Source organism: Euprymna scolopes, chromosome 21, assembly GCF_053919585.1.
Source record: "Euprymna scolopes isolate OS-2025 chromosome 21, ASM5391958v1, whole genome shotgun sequence".
In the NCBI taxonomy this organism is placed as follows: Eukaryota; Metazoa; Mollusca; class Cephalopoda; order Sepiida; family Sepiolidae; genus Euprymna; species Euprymna scolopes.
In genome coordinates this window covers 43,217,149-43,242,887 of record NC_136502.1, presented here as the reverse complement: position 1 = coordinate 43,242,887, position 25,739 = coordinate 43,217,149, and the positions used below count along the sequence as shown (strand labels likewise).

The window sequence follows — 25,739 nt, the reverse complement described above, 5'->3', positions numbered from 1 at the left end:
AGGATGGATTTGAGTGAAAGAGGGTTAAATAAAGATCTGGTCGGAGATTACTCAATTTAGAAGTGAATTTCTAAAAACTTCTGTTACACATGCCAACATGTATAATAGACTTTAAATTGATGATGATAATGATTTCCTACTTTCTTAAAATTTTATCAAGACTATGTCTTTACACATCTAATATACAGGGTGGAACGATAAATTTTTCACCATAAAGAAAACAACACTTCAGCTTTATTTTAAAACGATTTATTGAAAAAATCAATTCAGGTAACTTGATTATGTAGTAGAGCTGACATTTATTCAATGTAGCCACCTTTAGTATCAATCACCATCTTGATGCAGGTCCAGAACTGGGAGCATGCCTTTTACACAAGCACCAGCGGGAGCTCAGTGAATACTCGGCAGATGACAGCAATTAGACTGACTTTGGTGTTGTGGGAGGTTATGTTGGTGATGTTCCCGACGTATGACCAAACAGCGTAGTCCAGGAAGGAGGGGGGCAGTGAGAGAAGAATACAAAGTCGTAGCACTCTTTTTGAAGCCAAGCCTGAGTCTCTTTGGACTTGTGGGACAGCGCCAAATCCTGCTGCCACACCCAGGGTTTGCCAGCGACCACCTGATTGCACCAGGGAATCACCACACTCTTCAGCACATCAAGGTACACTTTAGTATTGACTTTCAAGCCGACTTCGAAAATGTGAGGTGGCATGAAATGGCCCTCACTTGAAACCGCACCAAAGACCATAACTGTGACTGGAAACTTTGTTCAGCTGGTCCCTCAAGTGTTGAATGGTTCAGATTTACATTTGATGGTGCTGGTAATGGTCCTGTTGTCATAACTTGGATTGGTAGAGAGCATGAGTTGTACAGCGGCGCATCTCTGATCTCGTTCGTTGAACATTATGTCACTTTCAGACATGATAGAAGGCTCCTATCACTCTTGGGATTTTTTTTACTATGCAACAAAAATTTTATTTCTTTTTCTGTATAAGTTTTTCCTTTTTTTAAAATTTTTTTATCATTCTGTTTAAGATGAAGATGGGGCATCCTACCCAATGCCAGACATGGGCAAACAAATAAAAATTAAAAACTGCAATGACTTTGCAGCATCCTGGACAAAACCTGGTAAGTACAATGAGTTGAGCATAAGTTTTTCCTTTTAATTAACAGCGTTTTTAAAAAAAAATTTTTTTTTATATATTACTTTTAAGCATTAAAAGGGTTCCCTTCTTCCATATTAATAACACTATTTTGACTTTGTTTTTTTGTGGGGCGGAGAGGGGGATTGATGATTAAATGTATTCTTTTCAGAAGTTTATAAATAACTAGAAGAATACCTGTCACAGGGCGGATAAAATTAATTCCTTGAACAGAACACTTTTCCCCACTTTTATATATATCATATAAAAAGTAAAATTAAAATATAATGCTACTAAACCTTGTATCTAGAATTTTTATTCCAATTTTGATTAATGGAGAGTAGACAATGTATTGTGGATGTGTTATCAGATGAGTGATTTTTCTGACAAAGGGAGGAGAAAAAGCTGTACTCTAGGTTGGCAGTATTTTGTGTGAACAGTCGCCAGAAATGTTGGAAATTCTGTTTCTATGCTTATCCTTGTGGTCATGTCACTAGTAAGGGTGCTGGAGGTAAACGTTTTAACTGGGCTGACGTTACCCTCCTGATAGTCAGGGACCTGAACCTTGGATTAACCACCAAAGAGGCTGTCCTATCAGCAGGTGCAAAGTACTGGGGCTGCTGTATTGCCATTTGGTGAATGGATTCTGGACCATGCAGTAGCTTCTGGTGGGGCCTCTCGATGCCATATTAGTGGGTAATTGTTGCGGCTTTACCTTATCATGTGCTACAAAAAAAAAATTATTTTCTTTTTCTCTTTTAGTTTCCCTCTCTGTCTTGCTCTAAGCAAGTCTGTCGACCTATTCCACAAACCCCAAAACTCGATCATGAAAGGTTCCCAGAAAAAATACTTGAGTAAACTCAGACCTTCAACTTTTAACTTAGACCCCCACTACCTTGTCTCTTTCTCCAACATCAGGGGTTTACGATCCAACCTTCCAAAGGTTCAGACTCTATTACAGGAGACTAAACCAGACCTATTATTCCTAAGTGAAACTGGCCCTGGACCAACTATTTCCCTAGACGAGTTTGTAATTAAAGGATACTCTAACTTAACTTCTAAATCCAACCCCCAAGATTGCCATGGGCATGAAGTATGTGCCTACATTAAAGATGGATTTTCTTGTAGGGACATCTCCAGAGAAGATCCTAACTTACCCTATATGTGCTTCCGGGTTGCACTTGCTCACGCTATTGCATTTAAATTCGGACTCTATCACCCCCATAATGGCGGAGTTACTATCATTAAAAGCATATCTGAGAAGATTGACCATGTCCTGTCTGTGTATCGTTCAGCAAACATTCACGTCTGTAGAGACTTCAATGTTCACAATGTGGAATGGTTAACTCACTCAAACAAGACCGATGACAAGGGGAGGTTCTGTCACGATTTCTCCATTGCTTATTACCTCACTCAGATTGTTCACGAACCCACCTATGTGTCCAACTTTGACGGCCAACACGCAAGTCTCCTAGACCTTTTCCTCACAACTTGCCCTGAGCTATGTTCATCTTCTGTTCTGTCTCCACTAGGATCTTCTGACCACTCTGTTGTATCAGTTAAGATAAAAACGAAATGTAATAGGCCCTCAGATGTACCTCTCTATCGTACAGTATACTGATACTCTATAGCTGAGTAGGATAGCTTCTGTATATTTATATCAGATCTACCTTTTTGTTCCATATTTAAAAAGGATGTGCCCTCTATAGTATCAGACCTGACGGAATGGTTAATTGTAGGTATAGACCGATTCATACCCTCCAAAGAATTCAAGCAAAAACCTAACAGCCAGCAATGGTTCTCTCCAGAATGTGCTGCTGCCATTGTGCACAGAAATCACTTTTTCCATAGCTATCAACATAATAGATGTACTGAGACTAAAGCTGCTTTCAGGATAGCCAGCAACCACTGTAAAAGAGTAATAAAAAATGCAAGAGAGTTATATGCTCAGTCCATTTAATCCAAAGTAGCTGACCAGCGGCTTGGTTCCCACCAGTTTTGGCAAATAGCAAACAGAATCATGAATAGAAGCGTGTGTTCTATCCCAACCATCAGCAATGGACTTTAGGTCATCTCATCAGCATCGGACAAAGCCAACCTACTTGTCAAGAACTTTGCAGCTAATTCTACTCTTATGTGACCAAGGCCATCAACCCCCCATATTTTCTCCTTTAACAGACAACATGCTATGCGACATACAAATATCTGTGTATGATATCGCCAAGCTAATCAAGAATTTTGGTTCCAGTAAAGCAACTGACGGCATTCCAATTATAGTGTTGAAAAAGCTTCAACCAAAACTTGCACCAATGCTCACAAAACTATTCAAGCGTTGTCTTAAGGAAAATTGCTTCCCAACACCCTGGAAAACCTCATCATTATGCCCTGTGTTTAAGAACTCAGGTGATAGATCATCTCCCTCTCAGTACAGACCAATAAGTCTCCTGTGCGTCATGAGTAAGTTACTAGAGTCCATATTAAATAAGGAAGTAGTCAACCACCTCAGCAGAAATAATCTCCTTAGTGACATGCAATATGGTTTCCATTCTGCCAGATTTACAGCAGATGTGCTAATGGTTCTATCTCAAAGGATTAGTGAATCTATCGACAAAGATTTCCTCTCTAGTGCAATTGCTCTTGACATATCAAAGGCCTTTGATAAGGTATGGCATAAAGGCCTACTTCACAAGATTTCCAGCTATGGCATAACTGGAAATGTTTTCTCAATTATTAAATCATTTCTCTCTGATAGGTTCATAAGAGTAGTGGTTGATGGGCAGAAATCAGATGCTCACAGTATTAATGCTGAAGTCCCTCAGAGGTCCATCCTGGGCCCAACTCTCTTCTTGATCTACATCAATGATCTCCCTAAACACATACTTAGATCATTCATTGACATCTATACTGATGACACTACCATCTATGGCAACACAACAAAGGCCATAAATGACCAAGTTCTCTCTGATTCTCTCTACTCGGATCTTGAGCGTGTGGTACAATGGGGGAAGAGGTGGCTGGTTACTCTTAATGCATCTAAAACCAAGCTTTTATCTTTACATTATCAACGCTCTGATTCCCATTTTTCATCAATTGAAATGGAGGGCTCTTGTCTCGGAAAAGCTTCATGTTTTGACAAGCTTCTGGGTTTGACTTTTATTCCTGATCTGAAATGGAACATGTACATCAAATCTGTTGCCAAGGCCACTGGAACAATGGTGGGCTCTTTCTACCGCTCCAGCAGATATCTCACTGCTGATGCAATTCTCTATTTATATAAAAGCCAAGTACGCCCAGGGATGGAGTATTTTTGCCACATCTGGGCAGGAGATGCTAGAAGCAGTTTATCTTGCCTTGACAGAGTACAAAATAGACTTTGTAACTTAGTAAGGGATGCCCTTTTCTCTTCCCTGCAACCTCTTTCCCACAGAATGGACGTCGCGATCCTGTCTTTGTTTTATCGTTATTTCCATGGCAAGTGCTCATTTGAGCTCCAGTTTCTGGTCCCCCCTCGCCAATCTTTTTTGTAAAACACCTGTCTAGCTGAAACCACTGTCAAGAACTTTCTCCACTCTGTACCTAAATCAAAACGTAGATTCTATGAACAATGCTTCTTTCTTAGAACTGCACACCTGTGGAACTCTCTTCTGTTTGCCTGCTTCCCAGCTGACTACAACGTGTTTGTCTTCAAGTCCAACATAAATAAATTCTTGATGAACTGCCCCCTTAAGTAATCCAATCTACCAAATTTTCATTAATAACAACTACTACGGTATTATACCATTGATACTCAATTACCCCTATCCTCGAGTGGCCTCAGGGCCTTGATAAGTGGTGACTCCTACTTTAAAAAAAACCCCAAAAAACCCTTACATGATTTTGATTCTACAAAATGTCTGAGATTTAAGACTTAAGAGATCTTAAGAAGGAATTGAAATTCAAGGAATCTTATTTAATTGATGCCTTATGAATTGGATCAAATTCGATACAAATCTGAAATATTTTAATTTTTCATATTATGCCCACTAAAACCCCATCTAAAATACCCTAAAGAAACTGAAATTTGAGGAATATTTATTAATTGATGTTTAATACCTGTTGTTAAAATTTCATAAAAATTGACGGTATCTGAATTTTCGCCAAAAATCTTTCACCACTTTTTCATGTCTTTTGCATAAAACTAAATTAAACTAAATATTACCCAACCTGTCAGAAATATTTTGGTCAAAGTTGGAATTTGCTCAGAATTTCAATAGGGCAATTAATCTACGGTAATAGTATGCTCTTGTTTCATCAGCCATGTAGAATCTCTAAGTAATTCACAATTGTATTTTGCATGCTGCCTGCAATGAGGATTGAACCCTCAACACCCACAAAAGTATAACTTACAACTGTATTTTACTTGTTAAAGTTTCACAAAAAATCGTCAGGATTTGAATTCTTGCAAAGGTCTTCTACTTCTTTTTACCTTTTTTGCTTAAAACTAAATTAAACTTAATATAGCTTACATTTCAGCACCCTACGCCTAGCAGCTGTGTTAAAAATTATAATTGTTAATTAGGATTGAATCCTGTAATAAAAATATATAAGCATATAAACATACTTAAATTTATATATTTATAAATACTATTTTAGAAGTTGCAATTTTTTTTATTGATGTTTCTTTTAAAAACGTTTATTATTTTCTTATTTTGAATTGAAATGCCAATTTTTATGTTTATATTGCATAAATAATGAACAATTTACATTTTCTGAACAATTTTGATGATAATCTTTTTTTTTTTTTCCAGATCAAAAACAGGAAAAATATCTGGTTAATGTTTCTAGATTTTTATCTGCACAACATTCACTTTACAATTTTTTGTTTTTATCATTGATTTACTTTTTTGTTATTTTGCACCCTATCAAAAGGCAATAAAAATGAAGGAAAAAAGTAATTAGGAATTAATTCAGTTCGATTTTTACTTTTACAAAATAATTCTAACATCTTTTTAATAACATGTTGCATTAAAAAAAAAAAAAAACACTGAAAAATTTAAGTTTGCAAAACTTCTATTAATGGTTTCCAAAGTATTTAAAGCTACAATCTTGTTGGCTCTTAAACCATACTCCAAACACTCGGTTTTCATATTACCGGGTTCACCAATAAGCTAGAGTTTAGGACTACATACTCTCGAAGGGTCTCATTATATATGTATATATATATATATATATATATATATACTTCATTTACTCACATAAATTAATATACGAAAATATAAATTTATACGTAAACTTTAAGTATTTACTTCAACAGTGCTCAATACGTAGGTAGAGCTAGTTAGTAAGTTATAAAATATATATGGTGATTAAGCTACACTGAATATTCCGCGTTTCATCCACTCTAGGATTCTTCAGGCTTATGCCATATATATTTTATAACTTACTAACTAGCTCTACCTATGTAGCTTAATCGCCATATATATTTTATAACACTATATATATATATATATATATATATATATATATATATATATATATATATAAATTGATCCAATTGTCAAATGGCAAACGTCACATAGCCCACTATACAATTAAGGCCATTACCTTTCTAACGGGCCTTCATTTGTTAAATTTACATAAATTTTTCATAATTAGGAGATGAATCGTTGATTTCAGAATAACAACAATGATCTGAGTGACAAAGCATATTCCAGACTTTTATGACCAAGACATCAAAAGAGGTTGACGAGAGTGTTTTGAGAATTTTCGTGATTATGTAAAAATTTAAATTCTGGAGCACAAAAATATCACTCGTTTAAATGTTACCAAACCCTTCTTTGTAGCCCTTCAACGTTTTAGTTTTTGAGTTTAAAAATAGAAGGCTTAACTTTTGGAACAAGGTCGTTCCAAAAATAAAGTCTTCTATTTTTATTTAAAAATTGAAATTGAAAGAAATTTTCCTATATTTTTGCACGTTAAACTGGTTGGTGTGTGATACCTATAGTCAAATGGCATTGAAAAATATTTTTTCATGTTCACAAAATGGCTGGAGGTGTGTGGATGCTAGAGTACTATATTTCACCCTGAGAAATTTTTGTTCACCTAGAATTAAGTTAAGTTCACCTGCTCAAACATAATCCCAACACTATTGAATCGATTGAATCATGTGGGTTCTATTTATGTTCATTCCATTGTGGGAGTTCATAACATCTCTTAACCATATCAACAAATCTTCTTAGTCGTGTGTGGTCAATCATGTCAGTTTTCCATTCATATGTCAAATTATTATCATCATCACTTTCAATGAAAGTCACTTCGACATAAAAACGTTGCCAATACAAAGACAAAGAAAAAAAAACTAACAAGAAAAAAAAAAAAAGAGAACAGAAAAGACTTGGTGGATAGAAACAAACAAACAATTTTATTAAAGAAAGAAAAATAAACTTAGAGCTAAAAGAAAAGTTGACGAGCTGCCTGCTGTTTAGATTTTGCTTTCAGCTACAAAGAAAGTTCTTTGTGCGGTAAGTTACGAAAGATAGATGTGTTGAGAAGGCTTTCTTTTACTTACTGCTGTGATATGAGATTTCATCCAAAATTTTTTTAGAAAGCTTGAAATACTTTTGCAAAGTCAAAAATAGTTGGCTCCTCTGGATCGCGGTCCTGGATATAATCTTGAGCTATATCCGATGGTGAGGCCCCAACTTGCGGACTTTAATTGCCATTGTTCCCAGGTCCACTCTGACCAGGACTGGTAGTACCTGTTAGGGTCCCAACTACGGGTTAAATAGAAACGGACTTAAAAAAACAAATATACTCTATTAAAAAATTGATCTTCAAAATCACTGGATTCGGCATTAAGTAACCTGAAAAGGGTTGATATGCCGTAAAACAAAAAACAACCAATCAACCAACCTTTTAATCGCAATAAAGCTTACATTTGGTAATGTTGTCCATTTTAAAACAAAAGCCTACTTATTCATAATTATTATTTGAGATATCTGCAGACAAAGATAACTTATTATCTGAAAAAAAATGTTTTGAGAGTGTTCTTTAATAGCGAGAAATTTATTTACTCATTTTTCTGAACGAATAACCTGAACAAAAATACGCATTGTTCTTTGTATAATAATGTTCTCTGATAAGTCAGGTAAAAAAACTTTCCAAGTTCCTTCTTTCAGTCAGGATAAAATATTCTTTTCATTTGACTTAGAAAAACTGCAACTTCAGATGTATCCATTTTCTTCAAGCCTCAGAAGAAAATATCTAGTTATAGTGATAGACACTTCCACTGCATATTCAATATTTCCTGGTGAGAATATTTCCCACATGTGTCTCCAACATATTTATCTAAGTCCTCGACAGATTTCTTGGATTTACTTGAACTAGAATTCTCTCAGCGAGATGCGAATTCGTCAGGTAACTTAGACGAAATCATTTCAACATTATAAACTTTGCCAGATAACTTAGACGATTTCACTTCAACATTTTAACGCCCTGTTTAGACGGAGAGAAGATTGCATATCAACACATTTCCAGTGTCAAGCTCCAACTGTCAATCTCAGCTTGAATTTTATCACAAAACGCGGGAATGCGCAGTTCAACCAATCAATAGGCAGAAATTAATTGCATGACAAACAACATCAGCAGCAGTGAAGCAAACTCAAGAGAAAGGAAGAAGAGAGAAAAAAAGAAGAAATATCCCCCCCCTAAATTTTTTTCTATACATAAGTTTCTTAAACTATGAACACTTTTTCGATAGAATTAGACATTAAATGCTCCCTTCCAATAGTCTAAAGTTGTAATCATTAGTAATATCCGGGAGTCAATACAGATATTTGATATGAAAAACCCATGTGGATCAGATACTGGTTGTTCCAGAAGCATTTTAGTTGCCTTTCTGAAGTAAAATCAGTTAAAACACCACCCACACTGACAACTGCTTTAGCCACCCTGCAGAATCAAGGTATGTGCCAATTGAGAGTGAAGTTCTTACAATCGTGCATGCCCTGGATAAAGCACACTTCTTTCTGTTGTGATTTAAGAAACTAGTATTGGCAGTTAATCACAAAGCACTAATTGAACATTTTTGGTGATTAATTCTTTGATAATATCTTCTATGCACGACTTTTTATGATCCATATCACTAGCATCCTGAACAAATTAGGAAATTTTGTGTCACAGCACCCTAGTAATTTCCAAATGCCTGAAAGGATGCTAATTAGGTGATGACATTGCACATTGGTCATTCTTCATTTCAGTTTACCTTGTAATCCCCATCATATGTCAACTATAACAAGTGGTTCTACAAACATTACATTCACACACAAGTAAACAGTAGAATGTTTTGTATTCTTCCCAGGTATTATTTCTACCATTAACGATACCCGAGAATGTTACCACCCATACCTACCACTATCCCAAATTTTTAATTTCAGTATATCTGTGCTGAATAATTTTAGTACCAGGGGTTATTACCTAGTGCACTTGATTGTTATTTCAATTGGTCCATCATTGAGCAAGCCTTTGGTGGTCACGACAGCCTAATAAAATGCTTACGTCATATATTCGTGACCCATTAATTCTGGTTCAGAATTCATTGCAACTACAACTAAGACATTCCTAAATGATTTATTGTCTTCCCACATTCAAACTACAGAGTGTCAAAACTGTTAAGAGAATACTCACCAGCAACACGAAATGACATGACGATTTGGATAGAGATTCTCTGAAGCATACCATAAAGCAGTATCATAATATCCCCAACTTCCAACCTTTATCCTAGAGTGACCTCTGGGCCTTGATAAGTGGCGACCCTCAAGTAAAAAAATAAATAAAACAAAGAGAGGCAAAGTCTAATATTAACGAAAAAAAAATATCTCAATTACTTTCATCCCCTGTTTTCATTGACTCTGTGAACTGACTCTACTACCTCAACAGTTCTACATCTACTAACTTAAGAACTGTCACCCATTTTTTCAATGTGATCATACTATCAAAGTGTCCTGTTCTGCACACATATCTCTACACGGTCCAAATTTTAATCTTCCTCTGAGGTTATCTAATATGTGTCTTCAAGTCTCACATTACACAATCATTGTATCATCCCGATGTCATTTCCGTCGATGCAACACTGGGCAGATTTCACTTCTATGCATCACCACACTTTGTACACATGTCTGATTCTTTCCTTGGTTACGCACCCACTCTTAACATTTGCAATTACACAAACACCTGCTCCTTCCTACGTCTGTGTTTAATTTCTGTTATGTTGTAGATGTGTCCAATGCGTTGGCTGGTCTTTCCAAATGTAAGTCTATGAATTGTGATTACAGCACTAAACCTTGACTGTACTTCACTCCTATTGATAAGGCCGTATATTAAAAAATATATCAATTACTTTTAATGAATTTGAGTAAAAAGAGAATGAAATCAATACAACAGCTGTAAAAATGTATTTTGCTTTTTAACAATACAACTTTTATAAAAAAGAATAAAGGAGGTGATGTTCATATTGTTATTATTGAGATTCTACTTTCAAAATCAGATGTGTTTTTTTTTTTTTGTTAGAAAAAAAAATTGCTGAGAAATTTTTTGGAATTTTCCGATGAGGATCGATAATTTCTATTATTTTCAGATTACTGTTCTTATCTTGGGTGTTATTCTAACAACATCCAAGCCAGCATGTATAACGAATGTTAAATTGAATATTACTACTACTACTACTACTACTACTGCTGCTACTGCTACTACTACTACGATAATGATGATGATTCGTCCGAAATAACCTTTGATTATTTTCAGGAGCATTTTGTCAAGCTTGAAAATCCTTATGTCAAACTCAGGAATCTATATAGAATTTCAAATGAAACCCTTTATTTTAGTTATAAAGGTAGTTTGCTTTCATTCCATCAACTATGGACAGGTAGAAGTCTTAGGTAATTCATAATTCTATTTTTAGTATTGCCAATACTAAGGATTGAACTTTTTAACCTCCATAAAACTGTCACTAAGCACATTATTCTTATTGAGATTATCATTTCAAGATGAAAAGGCTTTTTTCCTTGTCATGTAATATATATATATATATATATATATATATATATATATATATATATATATATATATATATATTAAAAGTTGCTGATAAGCTTTAATTTTTTTTGAGAGTCACATGACTATATTCTGAAAACAGGTTAATAATGAAAACGATTATGCATGATTTTGTTCAGTTTAGCATAAAAAGGATGTTAATATTAATGAACATTTTAATAGCGCAGCATATGGAAATCTCATGGTTAATAAAGCTTGACTGTACTTCATTTCTATATAAATTGATATAAAAAAAATGAGTATTATTTTTAACGTTTACTGCATACTGTGACCTCTGACCCCATCGAAGTCGCAATAGTCGTGATTGTCTTTCCTCTGAGAGTCCCTTATAGGATTCTTCCCCGTCATAGGCTTCGTTTATCGGATTGATATGCCAGTGTTCACTGCAAATATTAGCTTCTCATGCAAGCCAAAAGAAGACAAACACAGATGTTTTTAATCTACTCAAATTAATTCACAAAATTTACAAGTGTGTTACATATGTACAATTGTTCAGTTCGATCTCATTACACAAAAAAAAATCCTGAATCTTATTCTCCATTCTCTACGGTGGCAGCAGTCGAGGGGAGTGGCGTCTCTTTGGGTAGTGTTTACTTCTCTCAAGATTTGGCTCCAATCTGAGATTTTTGCTTATATTTCGAGGGAAGGGTTGGTTGGGGTAAGCCGCTAAACCAATAATCGATCAGCATGTCCTTCTGGGGAAGTCCCGATGCCTTGCGCGGTCTGAGAATCTGTGATCACAACTCAATCCCATTCACATGCTCAAAGGGGTTGATAGTTTGACCCCCCGGGCTAACCTCATACTCAAAAGCCAGACATCCTTGAGTTGGGTTTCGCCAGGCCCAGAACAAAATTATATTTCGTTCTAGCTTTCAAATGACATCCCTTGTCATTTTTCTCCAACAATAAAAGTATATGTTTGTTTTACAAAAACACAATGACTTCATCCTTTCAGCTAGGTTACCCGCTGCTGCCTGGGCACCCAATAATGTTTAATAGTTAATACTAGCATAGTTGCCCGGCCTTATTCAGTGTTTCAGGGGTCTCGACCCCCCCCCCTCCAATGGGGAGCTTCACTGCTTCCAGAAGCGGTCACGCCAAATACTAGCAGGCTACTCGGCGTTGCCTAGTCATACAATTTGCTTAAACATGATTTATGCATATTGTGTATATATTATCATAGAATCAATCCTCTATTGATTATTATATTATGAGGAATAATTTGCGTGATGGGTGGACTAATTCACAAAAAAACATAAAAAATAAAATAATGATGATAATGTCGTTCATCAAATTCCGTCTGTGTTTGTTTACAATATCACATCAGCTGATATTTAGGCTTTAGGATGAATGCCCTGGAAAATTCGCTTCTGATTAATGTTTAGTTTTAAAATATGTAAACGAAGAAATGATTTGCGGCGATTTTAAATAGTACCTTTTCTTTTATCGTAAATTTACCTCATTAATAAGAAAAAAATAAAAATAAAATGGTGAGATATACTCGGGCTTAAACAGGGGATCATTCGATCATGAATCAAATGCTCTACCAACTGAGCTATACCTCCAGATGACAATAAATCTTTTTAAGAAGGAATGATTTGCTGAGATTTTATTATTTTCCCTGGCCAGTGCAACGTAAAATATTCCCCTGTAAAAATTATTCTTTTTTATCTTTAAGAGAGAAAAGATTATTTTTAAGATCGGATATTTTTCATTTTTCGATACTTATCAGATGAATTTCTGTACAAAACATATCTAAGAACACTGCCAGACATATAAATTAGCTTTGTGTGAAATTTGCAAAAGATACGGCCAGGCGTTTCGGAAGCTATGTAGTAAAGGGGACCAATTATAAAGCTCGTTAATTGAGAAGCTACATATTAGTTTGAAACAGTATTCTAACAAGATCCCAGAAGTGCCAATTATGTGTTAGAATTTAAAATTGTAGTATGTTAATGTGTGTATGGTGAGTCTCTACTCAAAATGTAAACTAACAATAATAAGGTGTTATTATATAGGTTAGATGAGATGCTTGAGAACTTACTTTTAAAAAAACATTTTTTAATTCACAAAGTTTTACCTTAGATTTTATTCACAAGCGATATGCATTTAGTATTATGTTTTTACCCATTTACCTGTATATATAGAGTGTATGTTATTCTATTTTAAGTTGGCTGTATTTAAATTTTTTCTTGTGTTTACATCTAGACACTAGTTCATTGTTGGCGTTTATTATGGGTTTATTGAAGGTGATAATGCTAACTGCTTCGGATATACAAAGATTGCAAAATTTATCTCCTGGGGTATATGATGTAGATTTATTTAGTATACTCCATTTAATTGAATAGAGAATTTTCTTGTCTTCCAGGCTATTGATTAATGTAGTTAAGGATGTGCTATTATTTTCATTGTTTTGAGATCTTTCATTTCTAAAAGAGTGCAAGTGGTTTGAAATTCTTACTTTAATTAAGTTAGAGAATACACCTTTGTAAGTGAATGTTTTCCTTGTTTTATTATTGTTTATTGGTTCAAGTGTTGGGGAATCTTATATTGGGGAACTGAGTTAAAAGGGGGCCTGAAGATGTATAACGCGAGTGCTGTTTAATCCTATTCTGGTTTTCACTGGGAATTATATTAGTGGATCCGTTAATCTGGTTTTTGTTGTTGCTATTATTATTAGAACCCAGACCATAGGTTTCCCTATATATACTTGCGTCCTGGGTACTTCGATTATCTTCATTATTTCCCCCATTAAATTGGTTGTTTGCGTGTTTTGGTAATTGCGTGACTGTACAATACCACATCTTTGTGTATGCATTCGTTATTGAGAGGGCATTAATTTTTATTTTGGCAGTTACATTTGTTACTAGGTATTAGATCAACTGGGATGTTCTGCGCTTGTTTAATTTCCCTGTTATTAGTCGAAATTATTGTCTGTGCTAGATTAGGCATTGTAGAATATGAAATTTTTATAGAGTTTTTGTTTAATATAGTACTATACTTATGCGGGTATTCAAAGTTAACTAGCAGCAAACTTCCACCTCTTCACTGTAGAAGTTCTTTTGCCTTTGGAATTCCCTCCCTGCTCCCCAACATGCAGAAATTTAAATGTAGTGGGAACAAATATCTTGCTGCTAATCTCCCCATCTAGGCTGACCCTTTTATAAACCTGGCTTCTGTCACGGAAGTCCTTTACACTTCAATGGCATGATACTTTGTTTGGTACAAACAAACAAAAGTAAATAAAAAAAAGTTCCCTTTTGATGTCATTTTGCCATTAGGATGTGAATTTCACAGCTTCTTTCTAGAATGATTTTAAATATTTTTTCTCTTCTAGAAAGCGGGTTAAATGTACCATTTTAAATTGTATGTTGCTTTTGTTTGCTTCTTTTTTGCCATCATATTTGGTTTAATGTCTGTTCTACTAGCGTGTCAGATGGCTTTTAGAAATTAACTTCCAAACTAACCTATCTTTGGCCAGAGTCTTTCTCTCAAGTTCATCCTTATCATTTGATCCTATGTTTTCTTTAGGCTTTCTCTGACAACTGACCCTGCTACCTCAGCTGCTCTACATCTACTAACCCAAGAATTCTCATCTATTATTTTTCAATGCGACCAAACTAACTTTCCTGTTCTGTACACATCTCCTTATACTGTCCAGATTTAATCTTCCTCTGAGGTCATCTGATCTAAGCCTGTATTTAAGAATCACATTACAAATTTTCATAAATACAAAAGTTCAGTCATCATACCAATGCAATTTGCACTTTCCTCTGATCCATTTGGATACCCCCCCAAAAAAAATAGGAGGCATTACTTTCGGAATGATCCTCATATTTCTCTCAACACTCTCATCATGTTGATGCAACCATTCTCTAACATTTCTTAATGCTTCTGTAAGCATTTAGATAGAGTGACTATTTTGTCATCTAATTTGCATATTTGTACCCATGTACATCACAAATTCATATATAAATTAGATGACAAAATAATACCCCCCCATCCCCCTCTCTATCTAAACAAGGCATATTGCCACTTGGACATAAAACGCTACTATTTGTGATCATGTCTAACAGGAGACTGTGGGGAGTTGCGCAGCGAGATATCACATTGCATTTAAATGTCTGCAGGCTAAATACAGTTAAGCAAGCAGGAAACAGGGATGGAATTCCAAAGTTTAGCAGTGTGAGGGAAGAAACTATTAGAGTAGAAGACTAAAAACAAAAATAAATAAAGAATAATTATTATTACAAGTGGGACCGGTGGAAATTCCACATTTGACTCTTTCATATGTAATATATTGATGTTGGTATTTTTGTTCAGTGTAAATGGAGACGCCCTGATATTATTGTAGCTCTTTTGTTAAAACTGCAAAAGTATTTATCTAAGCTAGCAGAGATGCCGGGCATAGCCCAGTCATAAAATATGCTTAAATATAATATTTTAATTTATGCAGATTTCGTATATATTATTATAGAGTTAATGTTCTATCGATTCTAATATATTATAAAGTTGTGATTAAAAAAAACAAAATATATATATATATATATATATATATATATATACATATATACATATATATATATATATATATATATATATATATATATATATATATATATATATATATATATATATGACTTGGGTGCATCAGCTATAATCGAAACCAAAGCCAAAACTTATGAAGAATTCTTGGTAAATTATTTATTACAAAAAATGGAAGGTCATAACAATTAAATAACAGTCACTCGGAAGAAAAAAAAAATGCAAGCGTGACACACAAAGCAACACACACACTATTGTATGAATACATAGATTATTATTGATGTAAAAAGACTCAGTTTTAGTTATGCAAGAAAAACATCTTAAAAGATATTAGTTTATGAAGTTTCAAATAAGTAGTAAGAGTGGTTGCGACCCAACTGGTCATAGCCACATCTAGTGAATTTACATAACCATTAGGAAAATTTCAGACTTCAATAATTACACTTTGTTACGTCTTATATTGCTCACAGCAGAATATCTCCTCTGAAGTCTATTACAGAATATCTCTTGTTTTGTGTTCTTGAATGTCTTCATTGTCAAACCCTTCATTCCCTCAAACATCTGTATAGTAAGAACACGTTCACATTATCTCTTTTGTAGATGGTATAAAATAGAGATAATTCTAATTTTTTTTTTTAAGAAACGTTTTGTTGAAAGTAAAGCTACTTCACTTCATAATCACTTTGTGTTTTTTTATACAATTCTTAAAATAATAGTAAAAAAAAAAAAAAAAATTAACATCCAAAATTCATGAGTTGTTTTTGGCATAAAAGATCAACCTGAATATCAATCTACCTTTCACCCTGCCTTTCACCAAATCATGGTCTTTAGCAAACGATTCTATAGCCGCTTCTTGTTTCATAGAAGAAAAGCAGCATTCTTCTTTGTCCATGATTCTCCTTCGTGAAACAGCCTAGCAGAGATAGTGACGGTATCTATCACATCCAGACGTATAGTTGCCATGGATTAAACATTCTGTTAATATATAGATGTACACATGTTCTATTTACATGGCTTGTTGCACTTTACTATGTTCTGTCAATAAATTTGATTTGAAATTATTATTAAACCAGATTGCAACTTATATAAATCACCAAAGTAAAGTGATGCTCTGTGCATTCATTTTTTTTTTTTTGCAGACTCTTATCCTCATTTTTATAGTTGTCTCACAAAAGGATTAAAAAAAAAAAATAATAAATAAGTGATGTCTTGTTGGCAAATTTCGAGAAATAATTTCTTTTTCGCTTTTTTTTTTCAAATATGGACATCAGTTATTCGCAAAATAATGTAAACTTACATCATTGTTTTAAGCAAGTGCCATCCAACTATGAGCTAATTTGAATCCAGATCATGATGCGAGTTTATCAGGTTTGCTAACAATACTTGTATTTGCATGATAAACATATGAAACACAAGATGTGATACAATTTAAAGTTGTCATTTTTGGCTGACATCACTTTTTTTTTTGTCTTACAAGGGGGTCATTGCTTATCACGACCCAACGGTCAAAGGGTTAATGAGTGTCATGTAGACTATGAGACAACACTGATGATTGGTAATTGTGGAACTTGGGTAGAGTTTGATTATTTAAGAGGACGGCCTTACAAGAACTCATTTACATTGGATGTGAAAACAACCACGTTATAGTCATTTATGAAGCAGCCTTGTGGTATTGTGTTCCACAGACGAAACTTTATATGACATAAGTGAACGTGAGTGAATTTTCAAAAAAAGTCAACTTTATCCATGGTCTCTACGGAAGGATAAAAGGATTTGTTTGAAGTATAACTCAAAAAGGAAAAAACTTATTTTCAATTTTAAAGAGTAAAAAACTGCTGAAAATGTTCACCTCAATTTCACTAAAAAGTGACTTTAAAGAAACATTTTTTGGAGAGAAATTTAAAAAAATATTTCCACAGAATTGATAGTTCTATTCTTCTGCTCTGGAATTTGTTTCATTGTAAACTTGATGTTAGTTGAAACAGCAGGTGGAGTTTACCGATTTGTTAGCGAATGTATTTTTACAGAGAAGGAAAAATTTGTTGATTTTATCACTTATGTGATTTTAGGTTTTCCAAAATTGAAAAAAATTGCTGTTGGCATAGCATCTTTGTTCGAAACAACTTCCATTTGTAAGCAAACATTTTAAAAAATGATGTGAAGTCAACACGTTGAGTGAGATCAATTGATGAGCATTTCAAAGCAATTCTTTTGATTCAATGCAGAAATTTCAAACCAAACATCAATAATAAAGTCAAATGTCGCTTTAATCTTTTTTGCATTTTTAATTTGTAAGATTCAAATATGCACACAAACACACACAAAGTCTGATAGAACTATACTGGGTGTTTATTTAGAATTAAACCTATTTTCCAAACAAAAATTCGGAAAAATTTGTAAAATGTTTATGATGTACATACCCAACATGGAATGAATATGTCACATATTCCAAAAATCACAAATTGATCAAGTAGTTTTTATTTTTATTAAGAAAATTAAATTTTATGATGAAGCGAGACGTTATGTCTTGATCTGTCATGTTTAATAAATAAGAGCAGACAACTCAATTCGAACTACCAAGATCAAAATCGGTATTGTAACGGATACAATTTATTATTAAAAAAAAAATCACTAAAAATGATTTTTGATGGATAAAAAAAATTACTTGATCAATTCACGCGATTTTTAGAATATGACATCTTTGTTCTGTGACAGGTACGTACATCATAAAGATTTTTCGGCAATTTAGTTTTTTTAAAATAGGTTTAATCTATATAAAGAAAACAGCAGATATATGGATGTGTGTGTGAATATTTAACCAATAAACTTATAAACTACTGATCACACAACACTGAAATTAACAGGAAGTAGTAATCCTATACCAAGGATGGTTCATAACGAGTAAAATCTTTGTTTGGATGAATAACGTGTGCAGACATATATCGGCAAGTTGAAATGCAAAGTGTTCATTTCAATTTGGTGCATATTTCTGTTAGTTTTACGCATGTAAAAATTTATTCATAGTTTGGTATCGTTTAATTTTAAATATTTCTTATCTATCTCTCGCTTGCTCAAATGGTAGGGAACGGGGCTGGAGTACTAAATGTTTTGGTTCTGATTCTAGCTGATGGCACCCAAGTCATTTTCTTTTTAATCTATATATAACTATATATATATATATAATATTGAATAGAGTAATAATAAATACAAAATCTACATCCATGAAAATATATTTAATTATATTTTACCCCTCCCCCACCCACTAGTTCAAAATAAGCAGCTTATATTTTTGTTAAGGTTGTCTTCATAACTTTTTAGTAAATGAATATGTTGGTTGTCTTCATTTTTTTTTTTTTTTTTTTAATTACATTTTCACTCCAAACAAGGCACAGTGCCACTTTGATGTAGGAGGCTACTATCAGGGACATAAGTTGCAGAGTATGTAGAGAGCTGAGCAGCAAGATGTCTGTTCACATTATACTTGAACTTTTGCATGTCAGTACAGTCGGGGAAACAGGAACCCGGAAGGAAATTCCAAAATCTACCAGTTCTGGGGAAAAAACTATTAGAGTAGAAGGCTTTCTTACATCAAGGGATTTCCACTGTGTAGGGGTGGGACTTTGCTGCTTGTCAGGGGGTATTTATGTTGAGAGGGTACAAAGGCTTATAGTTCATTGGAGCATCCACCATTAAAATACTTGTAAAACAGAGTGATGCAACATTTCGTCGCTGAGACAGAGGTTCTCAATTCTATATTTTTTTTATTTTATTTCTTTCTATATTTTTTCTAATTCAATCACATTTAGATGCTGTAGTCAAGATGTAGATGTCGAGATGTAGATGTCAAGATGTAGATGTCAAGATAAAAGAAACCACTAATGAGACTGCTTGTGATATGAGATAAGCTGATTTCAGATACTTCATTGAAGGAACGCACTTGCATCCCAATTGACAATATAATGGAGATGTTAATCTTATGTGTAAAGTCAACATACTTTTTATAATGGGATCTAATGTCTGGCGATGAGATCATCATTGTCCCTAGTACTGGCCAATGTATATGGAATACTTTGAGGAAATAGCGTTAGGATCAACACCACTAAAGGCAGAGGGATGCAACATTTTAACATTTTGTTGATGGGATAAAGTTTGAAGCTTAGATGACAGTCCAGGACCGACCAGGTTGGTGACTCTCTTGAATGCTGTCCAGGAGTGAGAAACTAGTCTTCATGTTTTTGTATCACTCATTCCTTATTAATACAGAATGTTAAATTTAATGTTTCGCCTCCCCCCCCCCCTAAAAAACTTTGTTTTGACTTGCAAATATTGAATAGAAAGATTATGTGACTCATTTCAGTATTTTTGCAGTTATTTGTTACACTGAAAAAAAAAAAAAAATGTTAATGCTGGTTACCGGCTGCAGAATTTCTGTAAATACTCTAGTAGATAAACAGATCAGTCAAAAAAGTAAGCTGTTTAAGAGCCCAATTGGGGGAAAAAGAAGTGTCAGAATTTAATTCTTCCATATACCCTTCTTTCTCTCTTTCTTTCCTTCCTTCTTTTACCCACCCTTCTATGCAAATAGTTGTAGACCGCTACCTGATAGCACTTGACTGTTTCTTTGTTGACGATTGGTCGAGTGATTTTTTGCTCGCTGATTTAAGCGAAAATGGAAGTGAAAAAGGCAGTTGCTGCATTGGCCTTTGGGAGTGAAAGGTCGCTGTTTGAAAATATCGGGCTTGGATGTCGTAACCCATCAGGGAGGCGTCTAGGTGATGAAAATGAAGAGATAAATACCCGCTGAGTTCAGACAGAAAAGTCTTAGTCTAGACAAAATACTATTAAAAAACCACTGAATATATCAACTTATGTCACGGTAACATATATTGAGCGAATTTCTAACAGTATTTTGTCTAGTTTATTATTTATAACACCTTTTCCCAAACTTACCGTGTTAAAGAGAGAGAGTCGGGCGCCATTTTGAATTTTCCATTACATCGGTAAACACAGCATATTTTTCGAGCTGAATAAACATGTTACATTGAATAAAAACACAAAAAATATATCCAATTTGGTAGAAAAATAACTTATCTTGCCTTTGATAATATTTATTTGTTATATATTTGTTTTTTGACAACTTTATCGAATCTATGTGTACAGTAATACAAACCCAGAAAATCCAACGAGACATTTTTTGTTTTTATGTCATTGCAAGCAGGAATGACGATTCTTCTCTCTATAAAAAAATTCTGCATAAAAAAAACAAAAAAAAACTATTCTTACCTAAAAGTAAGTTTTGTCGCTTTCTTAATCTTTTAATTCTATTCTTTCTTTCCCCTGAACTGTTACTAGAACCTTTAAGGTTCGCCAAAAGGGACATTTTTTGGCAGTCAAAATACAGTCTTTTGTACAGTTAAAAGGTGAACTTTAGACCTCATTTTTCTCTCTCCCTCCCATTTCAATTTATTTTTTCCCTCTTTAAATAAAAGTTTATATTTCAAGTGGGTTTTATTTTTCCTCTTTGGCTTATTTGTAAATAGTTATATGCAATTGATTGTTACAGGTTCTAGTATTTAAATACATCTAATTTGGCTGTTACCATGTTAAATTCGGATAGATGGGGTGGGGATACAAAAATGTCTCCCACTAAATTTAAAAACAGAAACCAATTTTGTGCAGTGTGATGTGGTATTTCAAAGAAAATAAAATCTTTTGCAGATTTTATTTCAAGTGAAAAATTTTCTGGGTGTCTGACAGGTATTAGTGAGATTAAATATTTGGTCGTAAAAAACCTCTCATACTCTCTCTTTGTATCAATACTTATGACCGTTGATATCAGTATTGAATGCAAACTTTCTATAACATACTAATCTGTACTTCTGTTGTCGTTAGCTCCCACTTATGTATTGAGTTTTGCAGTTTTCTGTTCACTTTTTTATTATCTGAAAGAGCTCAGTTACATAGACTAAACTATAGATTAGAATAATAACCTGTATAATCCAAACAATTATTACCAGCAGCATCGGTGGAAATTGCACATTTGTATCCTTCATTTGTTGTATATTGCTGCTGTGCTTAAAAATATTTCCATTCTAGGGATGTCTAGTGCAATAATGCAGACCCCACAATATCATTGTACCGTCTTTTGGACAGAACAAATACTACACTTTGATTCTAGCTTAAAAACCAAGAAAGTGTATTTTAATTTAAATTTTGCATTTAATGACATCAGATGACTTTTTTTCAATCAGATTTTTTTTTTTTTTTTACATTGCATCTTCAGTGATTGGGAGATCCCATCTCAAACAGGGTAGAAGATGATACTATATATGTGAACATGAAATTTCTGTAGCATATTATTATATAGATTTTGTTTATTAATGTTGTCAATGATATTTCGATTACATTTTAAATACAAATGAAATGTAGTTGAAACATATTATTGGTGATAAGAACAATAGTTTGAAAAGAAAAAACAATGAACAAAAAAATGACGAAATAAAAAAACAAAAACATGTAAATAATGATGGAACTTCTCATGTCAAAAATCCAGATAAAAATTACTGCATATCATTTGACGTATTTGGACTAGTGTTTATATCTTAGATGCTATTCAAAACTCTGACCTACTTCATGTGTGTCTTGCTGAACTTTGGAATGTGCATGGAATTTCAAATGGAATTATTTACTCCACAAAAGTAGTTTGTTTTTGTTTTGTCAGCCATAACTGCATAGAAGTCTTAATTCGTAATTGTATCACTAGTAATGCACTTGTTCTGAGAATAACGTCCAAGATGAGAACTGTAGTCCAAATAATCCAAATCATCAATCCTCATCTCAAAATTTCCAAGAGAAAAATAACTTTATTTAATAATACGAATTTTGAAAATAATAATATTGAAAGAAAAATAACTTTATTTAATAATACGAATTTTGAAAATAATAATTTTGAAAGAAAAATAACTTTATTTAATAATACGAATTTTGAAAATAATAATTTTGAAAGAAAAATAACTTTATTTAATACGAATTTTGAAAATAATAATTTTGAAAGAAAAATAACTTTATTTAATACGAATTTTGAAAGAAAATAGGAAAGACAGTGTACGATGAGGAAAGTGATTTGTTAAATAAAAACTCAAAATTATAAAATAACATTTTTTTTTTTTAATAAGAAAAGAAGCTGCCATCACCACAAATAGTTTGAATCACTTCAAACAGATAATCCCGTTAAAAGTCTTCTCTGTGCCGATTCATTGTCTGGATTGAGGTTAATTAGTGCATTACTTGACTTTGCCAAATCGGAAACGGAAATCCGTCCTCTTTGTCGGATATATTTGGCCACTGCTTCCATCTCTGCCCGTGTAATGTAGATAAATTTCCCTCGGTCATCCATCACCCCAGTTAGTTTTCCCTCCTTCATCAGTGTATGGATACGGTCAATAGCATCCTGCAAATATAAAACAAAATTAATTATCCTTGTCCAGAATTCCACCTATATAAAAAAACAAAACAAAAATATCTATATAATGTATGTACTAGTGATGGAAAGGAAATATTGCACATTAAAAATCATGTGTATTGATCTCGTAGTTTTACTTTTAAACAAGAAATCATTTTTGTGAATTTCAAATTTTCTACTACCTCCCCCTCCTCATATTAAGAATGGCTTTTTAAAATCTCGCAAAAGTATGAATTATCTGAAATTCTCTCTCTTTTTCCTTCAGACTGTTTTCAAGATGGCAGGAGATCGTTTCTTGTAGTTTAGCTATAATTTTGATTTTTTTTTTTTTAGAAATAAAATTACTTGATCAATTTACATGATTTTTAGTGTATAATCTTATTTCCATCTTGGGTAAACACAGATCAGATAGATATTTCTTTTTTTTCTTTTTTAATAGAAGGGAAGTTCTGGACAAACACCAAATTAACATTACAAGATCAAAACATTTGATTGCTTCTAAGAAATGAACTTTTGATGAATTTAAGATGTTAGCAAGTTCTATGAAAATTATGAATTTGTTTTAGATTTGTAAAAAATAATTCTACATGTAAAATTTTGAAATAATACTAATTCAATTGGCATTAATTTGTTTTTAAAATTGTTGAAAACATTGGAATTTTCAATTTTTATTCAACTCTTGCTCTATTGTGATAAAGCAGGATTAACCTCCAGCCTCGCAACCCACCACTTGTGATGGAAAGAAAACATTGTACACCAAAATTCACATAAATTGATTAAGTAGTGTTATTTGTGTAAACGAAATCGTTTTAAAGTGAATTTGAGTTTTTCAAATGCCTCATCTTCACCCTCCCTCCCCATATTGAGAATGGCTTCCTGAAATCTTGCAAAAGTTTGAATTATTTTGAACTAGCATGGGTGCTTGACGTTGCCCGGGTGTTTGGAAGTGTGTGTTGAGCAAAAAAAAAAAAAAAAAAAAAAAAAAAAACAAAAAAAAAAACGGTAATAGGCAGACTCGAACCCGTACTACAAAAGAAGGAAAGAATGCAAAAAAAAAAAAAAAAAAAAAAAAAAAACAAAAAAAAAACGGTAATAGGCAGACTCGAACCCGTACTACAAAAGAAGGAAAGAATGCAAAAAAAAAAAAAAAAAAAAAAAAAAAAAAAAAAAAAAGGTGATGTCTTTGCTGTTGCGTCCATTGCCAAACCGGAAGTGACAAAGGTTTGAATTAAGGCTAGTCAATCGAAAAGAGGGGATGACTTTTGAAAATATTGGTGACAAAAGTGACCCCTTGTCATTCGAAGGGTCAAGCTTTAAAACAATACTGATCGTGAAAATCTGTCGCCTCTGTTAAAAGTTTTAGACAGACATACATACATACATACATTTAAACATACAGGTGAGATTTATATTATAAATTATAGGCTACCAACTCCCAATATTTCCTCCTGTATCAGAAAACGCTATGTGATATACAAATATCTGTATGTGATGTTGCCAAGCTAATCAAAAACCTTGATTCCAGTAAAGCAACCGGCCTTGATGGTTGGTTGGTTGTTTTTGTTTTACGGCATATCAACCCTTTTCAGGTTATTTAATGCCGAATCCAAAGATTTTGAAGAAAAATTTTTTAATAGAATATATTTGTTGTTTTCAAGTCGGTTTCTATTTAACCCATAGTTGGAACCCGAACAGGTACTACCACTCCGGGTCAGAGTGGACCTGGGAGCAATGGCAATTAAAAGGTGGCTCCACACTCCCTAAAGCCCACAAGCTGGGGCCTTACCATTGGATATAGTTTTAGGTCATATCCAGGACCCCCATTGAGGGACTTTTACCCTCTGCAGGGGGGCAGTTGGTGTATTCTAATGCCCCACCGACAGGGCCCGGCCCTGATGGTATTCCAATTATAATACTAAAAAAAAAACTTCAACCAGAACTAGCGGCCATATTTACAAAACTGTTTAAACGTTGTCTTAAAAATTGCTTCCCATCACCCTGGAAAATTTCATCAGTATACCCTGTATTTAAGAATTCAGGTGATCGCTCATCTCCCTCTCACTACAGGCCAATAAGTCTCCTGTGCGTCATGAGTAAATTGTTGGAATCTGTGCTAAATAGAGAAGTAATCAACCATCTCAGCAAAAATAACATTAGTGACACACAATATGGTTTCCGTTCTGCTGGATCTACGGCAGATGTGCTTACAATTATATCTTATAGGATTAGCGAATCTCTCAACGGAGGCTACCTTTCTAGGGCAATTGCTCTTGACATATCAAAGGCCTTTGATAGAGTATGACATAAAGGTTTACTTCACAAGATCTCCAACTTCAGTATAGCTGAAGGTGTTTTCTCAATTATTAAATCATTTCTCTTTGATAGGTTCATAATAGTGGTTGATAGGCAGAAATCAGAAGCTCACAGTATTAATGCTGGAGTACCTCAGGGGTCCATCCTGAGCCCAACTCTCTTCCTGATCTACATTAATGATCTTCCAA

At 33.7% G+C, this 25,739-nt stretch overlaps 2 protein-coding genes across 5 annotated transcripts in view; one reads left to right on the top strand and one right to left on the bottom strand.

The window, feature by feature from the left end:
* LOC145242166 (uncharacterized) overlaps positions 1–6,544 on the top strand; it is a 252,042-nt gene extending 245,498 nt beyond the window's left edge. For 2 of the 4 annotated variants that reach the window (XR_013862661.1, XR_013862662.1), the window contains exons 4-5: positions 1,036–1,128; positions 5,930–6,542. Coding sequence is in view for 1 of the 4 variants with exons in the window: in XM_080105145.1 (XP_079961271.1) it covers positions 1,036–1,083 (48 nt within the window). In the remaining 3 variants the exon portion in view is untranslated. Of the gene's footprint in view, positions 1–1,035; positions 1,129–5,929 lie in introns of those variants that run through there. The other 2 variants (XM_080105145.1, XR_013862663.1) reach the window with 2 other exon arrangements.
* A 16,384-nt stretch (positions 6,545–22,928) lies between these two features.
* The window catches only part of LOC145242164 (DDRGK domain-containing protein 1-like), a 39,609-nt gene continuing 36,798 nt past the window's right edge, over positions 22,929–25,739 (bottom strand). The window contains exon 8 of the mRNA XM_080105143.1: positions 22,929–23,226. Coding sequence (XP_079961269.1) covers positions 22,990–23,226 — 237 coding nt within the window. The 3' untranslated portion in view covers positions 22,929–22,989. The remainder of the gene's footprint in view (positions 23,227–25,739) is intronic.